Source organism: Ursus americanus, chromosome 34 (assembly GCF_024610735.1).
Source record: "Ursus americanus isolate L20-20 chromosome 34, mUrsAme1.1.p, whole genome shotgun sequence".
Taxonomy (NCBI): Eukaryota; Metazoa; Chordata; class Mammalia; order Carnivora; family Ursidae; genus Ursus; species Ursus americanus.
Window position 1 is genome coordinate 6,216,687 of NC_142160.1, and position 16,736 is coordinate 6,233,422.

Here is a 16,736-nt window from a genome sequence, read left to right on the forward strand (position 1 = left end):
CAGATTGTAGGCCTAAAAATGAGTCTGAGTCCAGACATAAACTAATGGCCCAGAACAGGACCTTGGAGGTCTTTTTCACTTATTATTGAATACACCTTCCCTTGGAGAGACAACTTGCTCTAGTAAGTGAGCATGAAGGTGCTGCAGAGAATAGCCCCTTGTTCCTTACCTGCTGCTTTGTCAGACCACCGGGTGGCCCTTCTTTGTACTGTAGAAAGGAGCTGATGACAGGATAGAGGGCAGGACTGTGGTTCTAAAACCTGGTTTGACTAACTCTATCCCTTCCAGACTCTGGTGAAAACAACAGCCTCTCTTCCCAGAAAAATGCCCATATACACATGCAGGAAACGTTAGCTATTATTTCAGGGGCTTAGGACCCCTGAGCCAGCCAGGGGTCACGGAGTAAGACACACTGCACTGGAAGCAGAAAAGCAACCACACTTGCAGGGGTGTTTTCACGGTGTGCAGCATACAGGATGCTGCCCCAAAGCTCAGGAATCTAGTGTCTGGTCCTCCCTAGTGAGCCGGATTTAGGCTTTTTATTGTTTGATGTTTTCTACTTGTTTTAACTTGTTTTCCTCTTTGGACTAGATAATGCACATACTTGGCAAAAATATTCAAAGAGTACCTAAGGATATTCAATGCAAAGGGAGTTTCTTTTCTCTCTCTCTCCCTCTCTCAACTCTAGGGCCCCTCCCCCGAAGCATCCACTATTAGCAGTTTCCAGTGTATCCTTTCAAGAATAGTCTAAGCATGTATGCACATATCATATTCTTTTTCTCTTCCAAATGGCAGCATACTTCACACATTTTTTTGTTTGATGCCTTTTGACCCCCTTAGTCCTATATTTTAGAGCATATTTATTGCTATGATGTACAGCTCTGTTTTATTCATTTTCCATGCTGCATAGTGTTCTGCCTTAAGGCTTAAGCATAATTGATTGAATCTGACCCTACTTAATGAACATTTAGGTGGTTTCCAGTGTCTTTTTTTTTTTTTTTTTAGATTTATTTATTTTAGAGGTGGGAGGGGCAGAGGGAGAGGGAGAGACGGTCTAAGCAGACTCCGTGCTGATAAGGGAGCTGGATGCGGGTCGTGATCTCAGGACCCTGAGATCACCACCTGAGCTGAAACCAAGAGGTGGTCGCTTTACACACTGCACCACCCAGGCACCCCTACCCCCCTGCCCCAGTATCTTTTTTAACTACAGATAATGCTGCAGCATGTATTTTTGTGTACGTGTGAAAGTATATCCATACACACCCATTCCTAGCAGTGGAATTGCTGAGTCAAATGAAAAATTTTGATAGACATTAACAAATTGCTCTCTAAAGACGCTATATGTGGTAGGCAGAATAATAGCCCCCCAAAGATATCCTCGTCCTAATTCCTGGAATCTTTGAATATGTTACCTTTTATGGCAAAGAGGAATTAACATTACAGATGGAATTAAAGTTGCCAATCAGCTGACTTTAAGATAGGGAAATGATCCTGGGTTATCTGGAAGCGCCAGTGTAATCACAAAGATCCTTAAAGAGAGAACCCGAGAGATGGCAGTGTGATAAAGACCTGGCTCAAATTTGCTGGCTTTGAAGATGGAGGAAGGGAGCTAGGAGCCAAGGAATGCAGGTGACCCCTAGAAGTTGGAAAAACAAAGAAAGGAAAAAGGCAAGGAATGCAGCCCTGCTTCTAGCTTTGCTTTTAGCCCAGGGAGATCTGTGTTGGGTTTCTGACCCACAACACTAATAATAATATATGATAAATTTGTTTTATTTTAAGCCATGAGAGCCTTCCCTTTTTTAAAAATAGTTTCCTTCTTCATATGAACACTCCTTTTTACATTATTTGAGGACTGTTTACAATTTAGTGTCCTATCATTCGTGTTTTTGGTTAAATGGAAAATTTGGCACCACAATTCTCTGTTACACTTTTGTTCTTTGCTAATTAACTCTTTGGAAAATTCCCAAGTGGGACATGAGCCATTTTTTCGGGGGGACAGTGGCCAGGATGCGAGCAGGATGCACTGATGTGTCATTTCTGCAGTGGTGATGTCACTGCTGACCAGCCTGCACTGCAAAAAACACCATGGGAATAGAAGTTGGTCAGTGGGATTTGTTTTCTGCCCCCAAGATGGCAGCCTCAATGATTCACTACTTTGCAAGGTGGGCTGGAGGCATTGTGTATGTAGAAACTTTTACATCTCCATGGTAGCTCAGGTGACCATGGTGAGTGAAACTAACAGAGCATAAATATTCCTTGTGAACTCATGTAATACCTCCGTGGCAGGCACACAGTGGTAGCTGTGTGCCTGGTCTTTTCTCATTCTGCACGTATAGTCTTCCCTGATGTGGTGTTGGTTCCCACACTCAGGAGCTTCCCTGGGTGAAATCTGAAACTGGCTCCTAGATGTGGAGGACGGTGAGAGACTGAAGAAAGAGGCAGGCCACTCAGGATTAGCAGGTGGCAGTTTTAATAAGCAAGGGAAATTACGCAGGAGGCTTATCTTGGGTGGCCACAAGATGAGTAGATCTCTGCACCCACCCACCAGAAACTTAGAAGTTTATCTGGAGGACTTAACTGGGTTCAGTCACATATACCATCCAGATGGTCTCAACAACATTTTGCTGTCTCAAGGCCCGTGTTCTTGAAATGACTCCCATTGTGGAATGGTGGGTAGAATGTACATCCAAGGACAGTGGAGGGGGGTGTGGAGCTTCCAACTGCCCTGGTCCAGCTTGCGGGTCAACCAGTGGTCATGTCCTCTTGATGACCTCCTCCAACATGAGGGAACCCCCTTACCCCCATATGTTGAACCCTATAGACTGGCTTGACCATCTCTGCATTTAACATCTCTTCAAAGATATTTATTGAGGATCTGCTATGCTAGGTATTTAGAATATAAACTCTTAGCCACGCAGAGCTCACGGTTTATGGAGACAAATAGTCAACCATCACAGGGACAAATGTGAAACTGCTACTGTGGCAGTTGCTACAAAGAACAGATACATATATCTGTGGTTGGGAGATTCCTCCTTGTCAGGGAGAGCATAACAAAGGCCTGGGTGAAATATGTAATCTGCGTACATATTTTTGTCCACACCTACACTGTAGGCCACCATAGGTAAAGGACATAGAGTAAGAAAAGGAAAGTACCTAGAAACATTGCATAGCCAGGTAGAGGAGGATGAACAGAGAGAAAGAAAGTCCAGAGAGTTGAAGGGAAATCAGAAAAGGGCTTGTATCCAACCCTAGGAGTCAAGCAGGGAGAGTGCGGTTAAGACTTGTAAGAGCACAGGATGGGACAGGGTGTCTGTACCAATCAATAGGATTTCTATGCCGCAGGGGCAGTGAGGTGGTAGGGCACACCTGGATTCAAGTGTGGCCCTGTTTCCCTTTAGCTGTGTGGCCTTGGAGAAAAGGCTGCCTGGCCTCAGATCCTGCATCTGTAAAATAGAGATGACCCCTTCCTCCGAGAGTTATTATGGAGATAGAATGAATTAGGGTATGCAAGGTGTCTAGCACTTTGCAGCTTCTCAATAAAGATTGTTTCCTCCCTTCTATTATGTCTCTGGTCACTCATTTATTCATCTGTTTTGTTGTTACTCTCCTTGATGAATTCGCATTGGTTTTGGTGACTTACCTGTGAGGGTCAACACCAGTCCTATTCCTGTATATCGCTGTGCTTGCCTGGGTGCCAGCAAGCAGTTGTGAGCCAACAAATCAGTTCTCTGGATATGGCAGGGAGCTAAGCACGTACCTACGTGCCTCTTGGTATGCAGACAGAGCAACAGGGAGTGTGTAAGGACATAATATACCCTCCTTCATCATACTGAGTGTTTCCATTCCAGGGAAAGGAACTCCAATTACCAAAGTGAATGCCTAATTCTTGTCTCAGGACATGTTTGTGCATTTGCATTCCTGCAATTGCAAAAACCTCCAATAGTTTAGTAATAAATGAGTCATCACAATTTCAGGTTTCTTTCCAGAGACAGCATTGACCCTCCCAGATTTTTCAGATTGGCTAGAAGCAATCAGTCCTTCCTCCTTTCCTTCGTTTCTGTCTATCGAATACAGTGAGTGGACAAATATGCAATTTCCCCTACTGGTTAAGAACTTTTGCTCTGCCTGCCACCTCTGATGGTTTTTACAGTGTGGCGCTGGCTTTGGCAACCACCATAACTATTACCCACTGGGAGATAATGTAATTCCCTGCTTGCCTTAGGTTAACTAAACGCCAGAAAAGAGATGTACAAATACTTCTATTGTGGCTAACATGGGAAACCAAACGTTTAAAGCTCAGAATTATCCTTGTATTTCTAATTAACATAGATGTTGATTTCTTATCATTGACAGGGGCCATTTTTTCCAAACCAAACACGAGGACATAACATTTCATAAGCAAGAGAGTACTTTCAGGGACAGGCTACTATATTAATGGGAATTACTAAAGAAATTCCAGGGCTTGGCGGTCATATAGCTACTGAAAATGGGAAGAACTTAAATGATAACGGAGCTAATGATCATATTCCTCTGTCGGAATGGACCCTGTAAGCATTTTAACATAGTGACGGGGGCCATAAAGAGAAGCGAGGGGAAGGGAAACTGGACCTCTTTCAGAGCATCCTGCGATCCAGCCGGGTCCTTCGGGGGCCAGCGCACAGCCGGGGAAGCCCACGTCGGGACTGCGCCTGCGCCTGCGCGGAGCCTCGCCCGCGTTCCAGGTGGAAGGCTGCGCGTTTGAGCGTTCATGGCAACGCCGGGCTTCCGCCTTCTGGAAGCCTTGGCACCCCCTCCCGCAGTGTGAGACCCGTCCGGGTGGGAGGGACCTGGGCTGAGTCGGGGGGACGGATGGGGGGACGACGGGGAAGGGGGCTGGGGAAGCTGCTGGGAACGTTTGCCCCAGGGAGTGAGCTAAACTAAGAAAAATCGGTCCAAGGCTCAGCACACAAGGATCTTTTCATTCCAGTCCTTTCGCCCACGCAGGGAACGATGCCTCTGGAAGTGGTGGTGGAACTACAGATCCGGGCGGTAAGAGAAGTCGACGAACCTCCACTCCTTGCTCCAAACCAGATTCTTTTCCCAGGGTTTCTAAATGGTCGCGATCATTTTCACCACCTCCTCCCCACCTCACCACACACACATCATTAAATTTTGGGACAGATTGTATCTCCCTGTCCCTAAGATCCTTACGTTGGTCTTCCCTTCAGCCCGACCTCTTTCAACATTTCCCCCCCCAAAGGACTTGTTAGCTTTATAAAATTTTCTGTTATTTTAGAATAACCCTGCCTTAAGTCCAAGAAGAATTTTATTTTTCTAGCATATAGATTTGTGAAATAATTTTTTAAAAATCCTCCTTTAAATAACAAGGGAAGAATTCAATTTCAGAAAGCCCATTCACTTCCTGATAACTTGCCACTTCTATGAACCAATGGAATGAATATATAAAGATTTTATTTATTTGAGAGAGAGAGAGAAAAGGAGTGTGGGGATGGGCAGAGGGAGAGGGTGAAGCAGACTCCCCACTGAGCAGGGAGCTTGACATGAGGCTTGATCCCAGGACCCCAACATCATGACCTGAGCTGAAGGCAGACTCTTTATCAGCTGAGCCACCCCAGGCTCCCCTGGAATATATATATATATATATATTTTTTTTTTATTATGTTAGTCACCATACAGTACATCCCTGGTTTTTGATGTAAAGTTCCATGATTCATTAGTTGCATATAACACCCAGTGCACCATGCAATACGTGCCCTCCTTACTACCCGTCACCAGCCTATCCCATTCCCCCACCCCCCTCCCCTCTGAAGCCCTCAGTTTCTCAGAGTCCATAGTCTCTCATGTTTCCTTCCCCCTTCTGATTACCCCCCTTTCTTTATCCCTTTCTTCTCCTACCGATCTTCCTACTTATGTTCCATAGATGAGTGAAAGCATATGATAATTGTCTTTCTCTGCTTGACTTATTTCACTTAGCATTGTCTCCTCCAGTGCCGTCCATGTTGCAGCAAATGTTGAGAAATCATTCTTTTTGATAGCTTAGTAATATTCCATTGTATATATGGACCACATCTTCTTCATCCAGTCATCTATTGAAGGGCATCTCGGGTCCTTCCACGATTTAGCTATTGTGATAATGCTGCTATGAACATTGGGGTGCATATGGCCCTTCTCTTCACTACATCTGTATCTTTGGGGTAAATACCCCGTAGTGCAATTGCTGGATCATAGGGTAGCTCAATTTTTAACTTTTTAAGGGACCTCCACACTGTTTCCCCTGGAATATATATTTTTAAAAATTTTATTTATTTATTTGTTTAGAGAGAGAGAAAGCACAAGCAGGGGGAGCAGCAGGCAAAGGAGAAGCAGGATCCCTACTGAGCAAGGAGCCTGGTGAAAGACTCGATCCCAGGACCCTGGGATCATGACCTGAGCCCAAGGCAGATGTTTAACTGACTGAGCCACCCAGGCGACCTCTAACTGAATATTTTCTAAATATTTCCCCTAGTGATGGCTCTGGTTTGCTAATTCCAAAAGGGGTCAATCAGTCAACACCTGTTTTATAATTATCCAGTGAATCCCACTTAAGTGAGGTGCTGTGGCAGAGTGACTACATTGTTTCTGTTTGGGGCCAGTCACTACTCTGAATTCGGCTTCTGTGTTCCAATCCTTCCACCCGTAGTTGGTGACAGACTGTCATGCGGCTTTGCCTCCCAGCTGTAGGGGCTTCTCTACTGGCCATGATTACAAGCAGTGTCGGTAAGTTACGGCCATGGAAAATCTGGTTAGCCTCCATAGAAGTGACAAGTGCTGTGGTTTCATCATACATGCAGTTCTGAAAGAAAAACAACAATTTCCTGGATCTGTCCCATTTCGCTGAGAGCAAATAAGACCAGACTCTCTCAAATTGTGCTGCATCGAGTGCCAACCCTCAAAATTTTGCGGCCAGGGGAAGGAATTCTTGAGAAGCTGAGTGATAAAGGAGTCTTCCTCTTCCTCAAGGCAAAAATTAAACAAGTTCATTTCACTTCATTCAACATTATTGGTTAATTTTATTTTCATTTTTAAAAGGCATTCCTCAGTGTACAATTAATTTACAGTAAAATCATTTTCTACTCTATAATAGAGTGTTTCAGAGACATCAGTTGAATTGACCTGTGTTTTAAAAGTCTGCAAATTCAGGTCCCCAACAATGAAGACAGGGAATTCCAGAAGTATAACCAGGAACCTGAAGATAAAACTAATTGTGAGCCCCTAATATTCAGACTTGTGAACACTGCAAAAGGAAATATCATTGCTTTTCAAAAAGGTCTGGTCTGAATATTGCTGGATCAAAACAAAAGATCTAAGATTAAACAATAAAGCAAATCACTTAGAGCTTTACAGTTTGGCTGATTCGGTGAGAGAAGAGGTAGTCTGTGTTCAGGATGTTGTGGGAATACAGTTGATTTTATTTTACGTTGAGGAGTAGCTGTGCGCCTCTCACACTCAGAAAGTTCACACTTCTACCCAATCAGAGCCCACTTGTCACACCATTCTCCAGATTCCTAGGTGCCCCTCTACGTGACAGATCAAAGGCCATAATCCTCTCTCTTTATAATCTCAAAATGATCTGTCATTATCTAAAAACACCAGTTCCTGAGGTAATTCAAAAGTTCTTACTTTTCAGGTAGAACAGCATTTAAAGCACATCCCCTTCTGGTCTTTCCTGCTCAAAGAATAATGAGCAGAATCCATCCTGCATTTGGTGGTCTTTGGTCTTGTGACTTGGAGAGGCACCATGGATAAAGTGTTTTAAATGTGAAGGTCAATGTAAAGGGAAATTTAGGAGTTAGTTGTACCTTGTGCCTGGTATAGCAGTGGGCTCCCCTGATGCATTTCAGGTTAAATACTGTTACCTAAAGTGTGCTGTATACGGGGAAATGGAATTCTATACGAAAAACTCTAATATACAGGGTCATCCTTGTGGTACATATGAGAAAGTTTATGCCCTTGCACTGCAAAGAACCAAGTTATTTTCCTATGACCTCAGTAGAGGGGCATTATTCTTTATTCGGTAGAGATGATGGGCAGCAGAGCCCCATCTCCCACCATACTGGCCCACTGACATAGTATGTGGTAAGCCCACCCCCAGACTCTTAGGTCCTGACGTCCTCAGTTAGCTTTTCTGTCCTCGGTCATGCCACGCTACTCGTTGTCAACAGATTTAAGCATTCGGTCATAGTCCCATCCTTCCTTTTCCATGGGCACTGTAGATATGCCCACTTTTAAGTGTTTCTTCTTCAAGTAAGTTCTTGGCTTGTTCTCTAAATGCAAAAAGATAGTATTAGAGAGTAACAGGAAACAAATGTCTATTTAAAGAGTTTTTGAGGCGGTAGAGGGAAAGAAAAACAAGATAGGTACTACAATCTCTCTTCTCACTACCCAATCCACAAAGATGGAAGAGACAATATACTAAGAAAGCTTATCAAGAAAATCAGGATTAAGAAGACACAGTGGCAACAGATTTTCAAGGAATAAATGAGAAAAACCTATGTCTTAGACTTCTAAAATACTGTTTAAAATCTACCTCAGGAAAATAACTAGGATTAGTAGGTGGCTCATCTGCATGTATATTTACAGAACGAAGATCATGGTTGTTGTTGTTGTTTTTTTTTTTCCAAAGTTCACTTTACAGCTGATACGTTGACTTATAGGATTACTACAAAACACAAAATTTACTTTTGTCAACTTTAAAAAAACAGCAGGATTATAATCACCCCAGCTTGTTTTCTTTGCAGTTATCCTGGAGATATAAACAGTTGTTTAATAAATATATAACAGAGGGCTTTTTTTTTTTTTTTTTTTTTGCTTTCTGTAATATGGCTGTGGTCATAATGGCCAGCATGTTCTCCAGCCTAGCAACCCATCAAGATGGAATCACACCTGAAATCCCAAACGAAGCCTGAAATGTCCTTGGAGGGACAAGCAGGATTGCCACTGGTTAACGCTGGCTTCATCGCTTGTGGAATCCTTCAGCTCTCCTGGTGCCACAATGAATGAGGTGGTGTCATTGTTGGTTCCACAGAACGAAGAGGACCCGGGCATTGTGCGGCGAAAGCCAGCAATAGTCCACGATGCTATACTGCGTGTAGCCCAGAAAAAAGCCAAAAGCCACGTCAGTGACATTGTGCCGCCCCAGCATGACCCTGGAGAAGCCCACGATGAAGGCCCATAGGACCACAAGCACCCTCAGCGGAATGGCCAGCACCAAGTGGTTCAGGATGAACCGGGACACCAGGGCGGCCCTGGTGGCATGGCCTGAGGGGAAGGAGTACTTGTCCACTGAGAGGGTGACAAACATGTCCATCTGGTTGTGAGCCGGGCGGCGCCTGCGCACCAGCCCCTTAATCAGGGCCACCAGCAGCAGGTCCAACAGCAGGGCGAAGAGCAGGTTCATGAGCACCTCGCGCCCGGCCCAGCTATCGCTCCTGTACAGGCAGTACAGGGTGCCCAGGAGCCAGGGGATGCCGTGTCCCGAGATCTCCAGCAGCTTCATAAGGGGCCGCATGCTGCCCCAGGACGAGTTCTCCCCGGCGCACACCCCCAGCTTCTTGGACAGCCACAGGTCGATGGCCAGCAGGGAGCGCAAGGCGATGCCCAGGAAGGACGGGTTCAGGTCCATGCGGTCTTCTTCGGGCAGGGGGCCCGGGGGCGCCTGCGAGGGGCCCGCCCCAGCCAGGGGGAAGGAGCCGCGGCGGTGCACCGGGCTCTCGGACGCGCGGAGCCGGGCGCAGGTGGGGTCGGCGCCGGGCGCGCGGCTGCTGAGCAGCGACTGGAACTCGAACCTGCCGCCGCCGCCGTGGGCCGGGCTGCCGGGGCCGCTGCTGCTCGAGGCGGAGGCGGCCAGCGGGCGTCCGTCCGCGTTCCTCCGGGGGCTCGGCATCGCGGCGCGGGGGCGGGCCCGGACCCCAGGAGCCGACCGGCCTAGCGAGAGGCGCCCGGCCCTGCAGCCTCTTCCGCTTCCGCACCGCCCTCCCGGAGGGGCGGGGAGAGGAGCCGGCGAGAGGACGATTGTGACACCTGGCGGAGACGTGGGAGGAAACTGGAATTTCCACTTGAGGAGGGAGAGGGCAGGGGAAGATGGAGGTGTGGGAGGTCCAGGTGAAGGGGTGAGGTGGGGGTGCGGTGGGGAGGTTTGACGTCGTCTGTGGGAGTTAAGGAAAAACAGAGCTCCGTTTAAAAAACGACACCAAACAAACCCTGTTCTCTATTTTTTGTTTTGAAGATCTCTTGTCCAGGGGTGTTCCTGCCTGACAAGCAAGATGTGTACCTTGGCGTGTATCTCCTGAATCAGTACCTGGAGACAGACTGCTTTCCCTCTGTGTTCCCCATTATGATTCAGCAGAGCATGAGGTTTGAAAAGGTGATCCTGACTCTCTCACTGCCAAATAGAGAAGTTTAAACCTTGTTGTCTGGAGATCATCTAATGGTTCTTATAAAGTTATTTTGTACATTTTCTTAAAAAAAAAAAAATGATTTGAAGGCACCTCAGCCCAGTACAAAACCAGAGTTGGAGGACTTGCTTCTGCCTTGTAGGTCTGAGCCAAGTTCTGTCAACCTAGCGCTACATGCCCTGCTGGATGTTTTCTATTCTTGGAATTCCCATGGCATTTTCTAACTGGAGCAGAGAGCATTTTCTGAATGTTCTTGGAGGTGTTAGAGGCAGTTGCATTACATTTATGACAGGGATTATCAGTAAATTAGTGGACCTTAGGAACAAACTTTTGTAGACTCAGAAAAATAATGAAGAACCTATATTTGAATTAGTAAAATCCTGTATCTGAAATCCTGTAAGAAAACAAGCCTCTTCAGATTTATTGAATGTTCTTAGGTCATCCGTGGTTTATTTAGCTATAGTGATAAAGGCTAGGTTCCATTCCAGGGAATAGGAACGTGATATTAATAGAACATTACAACTTTCTTCCCACTTCAATTGAGAATATTCATTTCATTAGTATGAATCGTGGACAGTTCTTTGAAGTTTTCGTTTTGGAATTTGGAGGCAGAATCAGTTTTGGCCTTGATAAGCCTAATGCTTTTCCCCCAAACAATATCGCTGAGCTGCTTTTTGGAGGAGAGGATGAGTATGGGTAGAGCCTATCACTTGTAAAGGTCTGGATGGTGTTGCTCAGAAAGTGACCTTTTTCCAACTGAGACTGGGAGAGGAGATGAGGATTGATTTTCTAAAAGGCTAGGGCTGTATGTAGTGTTTTTGGAAATCACAGCAAAAATTTAAATAGAGTCTACCACACTGGTTGGATAAGAGAGGAGAGGAATAAATGGGTATTACCTTGGGACATATAGTCAGAATCCAGAGGAACCCATTTCTACTATTTAGATATTGGTAGTGGTAAGAAGTGGGTGGTGAAAATGTAGTCTATTTTTTTCCCCTAAGAATATCCTTATTAGTTTTTCAGGTTTCCTTCTATAGAAGATTTTAAAAAGTCTTCTCTTTTTATGAGAAGCCCAGGGATACAAAATCACAGAAGCACAGAATGATAATTCCATAAATGACCTTGGAGGTCATCTAGTCCAACATCCTTGACTTGTAGAAAGGCGGGGGCGATCAACCTCAGAGACGTTAGACTCCAGATGCCGCTACTGCTCTGTTGCAAAGTTGTGCATTTGACGATTGCTGGTCAAACATGTACCACGGACCATTTTTCTTTTCATAAAATGCAGTTATTTGAAAATGTTGAAATATTGCCCTCGTGTGTGAGCTCTTTGGGTTCATATTCCAGCTTTCTCCTGCCTGGTTCTAGTTTTCTTGTATTTGTTCCATTCTCTGTATTCCATTCTCCATTCTCAAATACTTCCAGCAAGTATTGAAGACATTTTCTCCCCCTTGGGCCTTCTGTGTAACCCAGAATTGAATGTTCTAAAACATTTGGATAAATAAGAAATTGCTCCTCAAGAATGTATGAGACATTATGTTTGAGCAGTTACTCCCCAGGATCATAGTTGAGAAAATCCGTAGACATGGAAGAAGTGAAGGGATGCAAGTACTGAAATAATTCAGGGAAAGGAAAAAAACCCCTCACCTGCATTTGCTTTGTACATCAAAGTCGGTAAGACAAAAATGGATTACAGGGGACAGCCTCCATATTTGTACTTAAAGGTGACCTGGCTTTAGATCAAGAGCAGATTTTAACCATGCTTAAATTTAAACACCATTTAAATCAGATCTTAAATGCCTGAAATCAAACTCTGCTGAAAACTTTTGTTTCTTCGAGGCTTCCAGAGTTCAGGGAGAAGGTGTGTTATGCTTTTAATCTCAGTCCTCTCCCAGACCCTTCAGCGCAAGGACAAAATAAGCAGATTTGGCATTGGCTAGACAGATATCACAACATTTGTCTTGTGCTTCACGATGTACTTTAATCTCATGAGGCTCTCCCTCGCTCTGGTTCTTTAGGATTCTGTAGGAGTGTAGTTACTAGTGCATGGTTTTCTTTTGTGTTACACATAGATGGAATTTTTACTTTTGTTCCTTTTTAGCACAACCAATTGCTAATGTCATTTATTCAGTTACCATCATTTAACGAGTGTCGGCGGTATGCAGACTCGTTTTCTAGGCACTCAAGCAAGACTCTGAGGTTGATGCCAGATGTGCTTTTAGCAACAAACTGTAGGGCTAGGTCAAGCTAATGACATTTTGACCATGTGGTAAATCCAGTGAACTCAGATTTTCCTTGTCCTTGGTGCTGTGCTTTCATTCTGTAGTCATTCGTTGAACTTTTAACCACATACCTGTTAAACACACTCCTGTTGAGTTTTAAAATATTATGTAGCTGGAATTGACATGTGTTAATTACTTGGAAGAATATAATCTACAGTTTCTATAAGCACATGTTAATAAATCTTTGAAAATTTACTTTCACCATTTTTCTTCCCTGCAGGTGTTTGAAAATGCAATAGATCCTGGCGCTGTGGCAGACATTTTAGAAAGTAGGTACTCTCAAAACAAAACAAAACAAAGCAACTGTTTTATGTATGTAAGTGTGTGTAAAGGTATAAAATTCTGTATTCTAAGTTGTGATATTTCCATGTCGGATCCATATTTATATTCAGGAGAGTCTATGTCACATTTGAATCATGTTTTTCATTCTATTACAAGCTCTATTACAAGCATCTCTAGACAGAGATGGGATTTATTGGATAGTACACTTCTGTTTATTAATTTGTTACAATTAAATGGTTTTTATATCTTCACACAGTTGTGTAACCATCACTATAATTAATTTTAGAACATTTTTATCACTGTAGAACAAAACCCTGAACCCATTCTTCCTTATCATTCGCAGCCCAGGGTAACTACTAACCAATCTTTTTGTCTCTATAGATTTGTTTGTTCTGAATATTTCATATAAATGGAATTATACAATCCATGTTCCTTTGTGCCTGGCTTTTTTCACTGAGCATAATGTTTTCAAGATTCATCTTTGCTACAGCATGTGTTAGTACTTTGTTTGTTTTTGTGGCCAAATCGTGTTCCATTGTATGGCTCTACTACATTTTATTTATTCATTCATTGGTTGATGGACAGTTGGGTTGTTTTCACATGTGGGCTATGATGGATAATGTTGCTATGAATATTTGTGTACACGTTTTTCTGTTGGCATATGTTTTCATTTCTCTTGGTTATATACCTAGAAATAGAAGTGTGGAGTCATATGGTAATTCTTTTTAATCTCCGGAGAAGCTTTACCAAAGCGGCTGCATCATTTCACATTGTACCAGCAATGTGTGAGGCTTCCATTTCTCCACATCCTGGCCAACACTTGTTATTACCTGTCCTTTTGACTATTAGCCATCCTTGTGGGTACAAAGTGGAATCTCATTGTGGTTTGATGATGTTGAACATTTCTTCACGTGATTATTGACTGTGTATCTTATTTGGAGAAATGTGTATTCAGAGATATTGCTTATATTTTAATTGGGTTATTTGGCTTTTTATTATTGAGTTGTAATATGTAATGGACTTGTATTGAGTTCTTTGTACCTTGTAGATACAAGTCCCATATCAGATGTATGATAGATAAATATTTTCTTCTATTCTTTGGATTTTCTTTTCACTTTCTTGATGGTGTTCTTTGAAATGCAAAAATTTTAAATTTTGATGAATTCTATTTTATCTGTTTTTCTTTTGTTATTTGCACTGTTGATGTCATAACTAAGAAAGCATTACCTAATTCAAGTCACAAAGATTTATGTGTATGTTTTCTTCTAAGAGTTTTATAGTTTTGACTTTCACATTTAGGCCTATGACACATATTAAGTTGATTTTTAAAAAATAGCATGAAGTAGGAGTCCAACTTCATCCTTTTGCATCTGGATATCTAATCGTCCCGGTACCATTTGTTGATAAGAGTATTTTACCCCCGTTGAATAGTCTTCATACGTTTATTGAAACTCAACTGAGTGTAAATATGAAGGGTTTTTTGGATTCTCAATTCTATTCTATTGATGCATGTATCTATCATTATGCCACTTCCACACAATTTTGATTACTGTAGCTTTGTAAGTAAGTTTTGAAATCAGGAAATGTGAGTCCCCCACCTTAGTTCTTCTTTTCAAGGCAGTTTTTGCTATTTGGATTTCTTTGGCTTTCCATATGAACTTTAGGATCAGCGTGTCAGTTCTGCAAAGAAGCCAGCAAGGCTCTTGATAGGCTTTGCACTGAACCTGTAGATCAACTTGGGGAATATTTCCATCTGAACAGTATTAGGTCTTCCAATCCATGAACATGGGATGTGGTGAGAATTAATTGTAAGGAATTTGAAGTCTGAGACAAATGAAGTGCTAGGCATTACCATTGGAGTGATAGTTGGCAAAGATATATTCCTTCCTACTTGGAAAACCTAAAATTACAGGCTGTCTTTGCTGTTAAGTTCCTTGGCATTTAAAATTCTGTCCTCATACACACATATATTTTTCATAAGTCTACAAAGGGACAGTTTCACTTTTCTTGTATATATTTCCAGCTTCTTGTATATATTTCCAGACATAATTGATGTATAATATTGTGTAAATTTAAGGCATATGATATGCGGATTCGATACACTTATATATTGCAAAATGATAACCACCACAGCATTGGCTAAGACAATCATCACATAACATAATACCATTTCTTTTTTGTTGTGAGAACATTTAAAACCTACTCTCTTAGCAACTTTCAAATATATCATACAGTATAAATAACTATAAGTGTCTATAATTGTCACATTATTGTCTATTTTAAAATGTTTTCACTTCTCACATTTCATGGGAATTATCTTTATTGATTTTTAATTGTTATACCATTTATGTTTAAATTACTTTAAGATTTGAATTTTATTCTTGTCCTTATAGATTTTGTACATGGGCTCACTATTTGTAAATACATTTTGAACTCAGGAAGTATAAAAAATGTGATATTTTATATCTCATTTATATAATTAGAGAGCATACTGTTTTAAGCAAGATAAATTTGTATAGGTTAATGGACAACAGTTGTATTGTGAATTTTTAAAAATGAGAAGTCGATTATTATGTCAGTGACTTATGAATATATTAAAAATTTTTAAAAAAATATTTTATTTGTCAGAGAGAGAGAGAGAGAGAAAGCATAAGCAGGGGGAGCAGCAGAGGGAGAGGGAGAATCAGGCTCCCCACTGAGCAGGGAGCCCGATATGGGGCTCGATCTCAAGACTCTGGGATCATGACCTGAGCCGAAGGCAGATACTTAACTGACTGAGCCACTCAGCATCTCTTACGAATACATTTTTAAGAGAGAAAATATTGCATTCATTTCATCAATACTTTTCAGGGCATAAAATACCAGTTACTCTCATTCCATGCCTTTGAATTACTGGGCCTCAAAATACCTAAATCATTGTTGGTATGGCCCCTATTATTATTATTATTATTAATGTAAACAGGATGTTATGGCAGTCTTAAACTTAGCAATTAATGAACAACTCCAGCAGTTTTCTCAAGTATTAAAATCTCATTTTTTCCCTTTTAGGCTTCCTAACGAGGTTTGAATTAATACAATTGGTACCTCCAGGTAATGTGCCAATAAATGCATTTCTAATGTAGCTTATTTTATTTTGAAAGGACTATGGCGTGACAGAATGGGATTGGTATTTACGAGTTGTGCTTTCTAGAACACTCCCCTTTTTCCCCCACTAGTCTGTTGAATTCTGTCCATTCCCGGAAAAGTAACTTTATGGGTTTGGTGGCAATAAGCATCAACAGGCTCTTGACTTTCCATTTTTTCATGACTTTATCTAATTATCATCAAATAATAGAATCTTGGCGCAGTTTCCTTCCAGTTGTTGCTTTTGGCTTTGTTCTAATTTATGGGGCATGTGTGTGTGTGTAATGCCCAAAGCTGTCTTCTGTGTTAGATGCTAGAACAGGGTTGGCAAACTATAGGCCCCCGGCCAAATCTGGCCTGCGGTTTGTTTTGTATGACTCGTGAGCTAAATTCCTACGTTTTTAAAAATTGAGATTCATATACTGTATGTTTAATTCATATACTACAAGCTTCACTGTTGTCAAGTGTACAATTAAGTTGCTTTAGTGTCTTAACAAAGCCGTGCAACCATCACCACTATCTTATTTCAAAACATTTTTATTATCCCAAAAAGAAATGCGTAGTCATTTGTAGTCCCTCTTTTACTCCCTCTTCTCATAGCCCTGGCCACAACTAA

At 42.3% G+C, this 16,736-nt stretch overlaps 1 protein-coding gene across 4 annotated transcripts in view; it reads left to right on the plus strand.

Annotated features, from left to right (window-relative positions):
* SPATA6L (spermatogenesis associated 6 like) overlaps positions 1 to 16,736 on the plus strand; it is a 52,861-nt gene continuing 36,125 nt past the window's right edge. Inside the window, exons 1-5 of one of the 4 annotated variants that reach the window (XM_087858906.1) lie at positions 1 to 122; positions 4,984 to 5,028; positions 10,265 to 10,402; positions 12,936 to 12,984; positions 16,046 to 16,087. In XM_087858906.1, coding sequence (XP_087715032.1) covers positions 4,990 to 5,028; positions 10,265 to 10,402; positions 12,936 to 12,984; positions 16,046 to 16,087 — 268 coding nt within the window. In that variant the 5' untranslated portion in view covers positions 1 to 122; positions 4,984 to 4,989. Of the gene's footprint in view, positions 123 to 4,983; positions 5,029 to 6,200; positions 9,774 to 10,004; positions 10,126 to 10,264; positions 10,403 to 12,935; positions 12,985 to 16,045; positions 16,088 to 16,736 lie in introns of those variants that run through there. The other 3 variants (XM_087858907.1, XM_087858908.1, XM_045772451.2) reach the window with 3 other exon arrangements.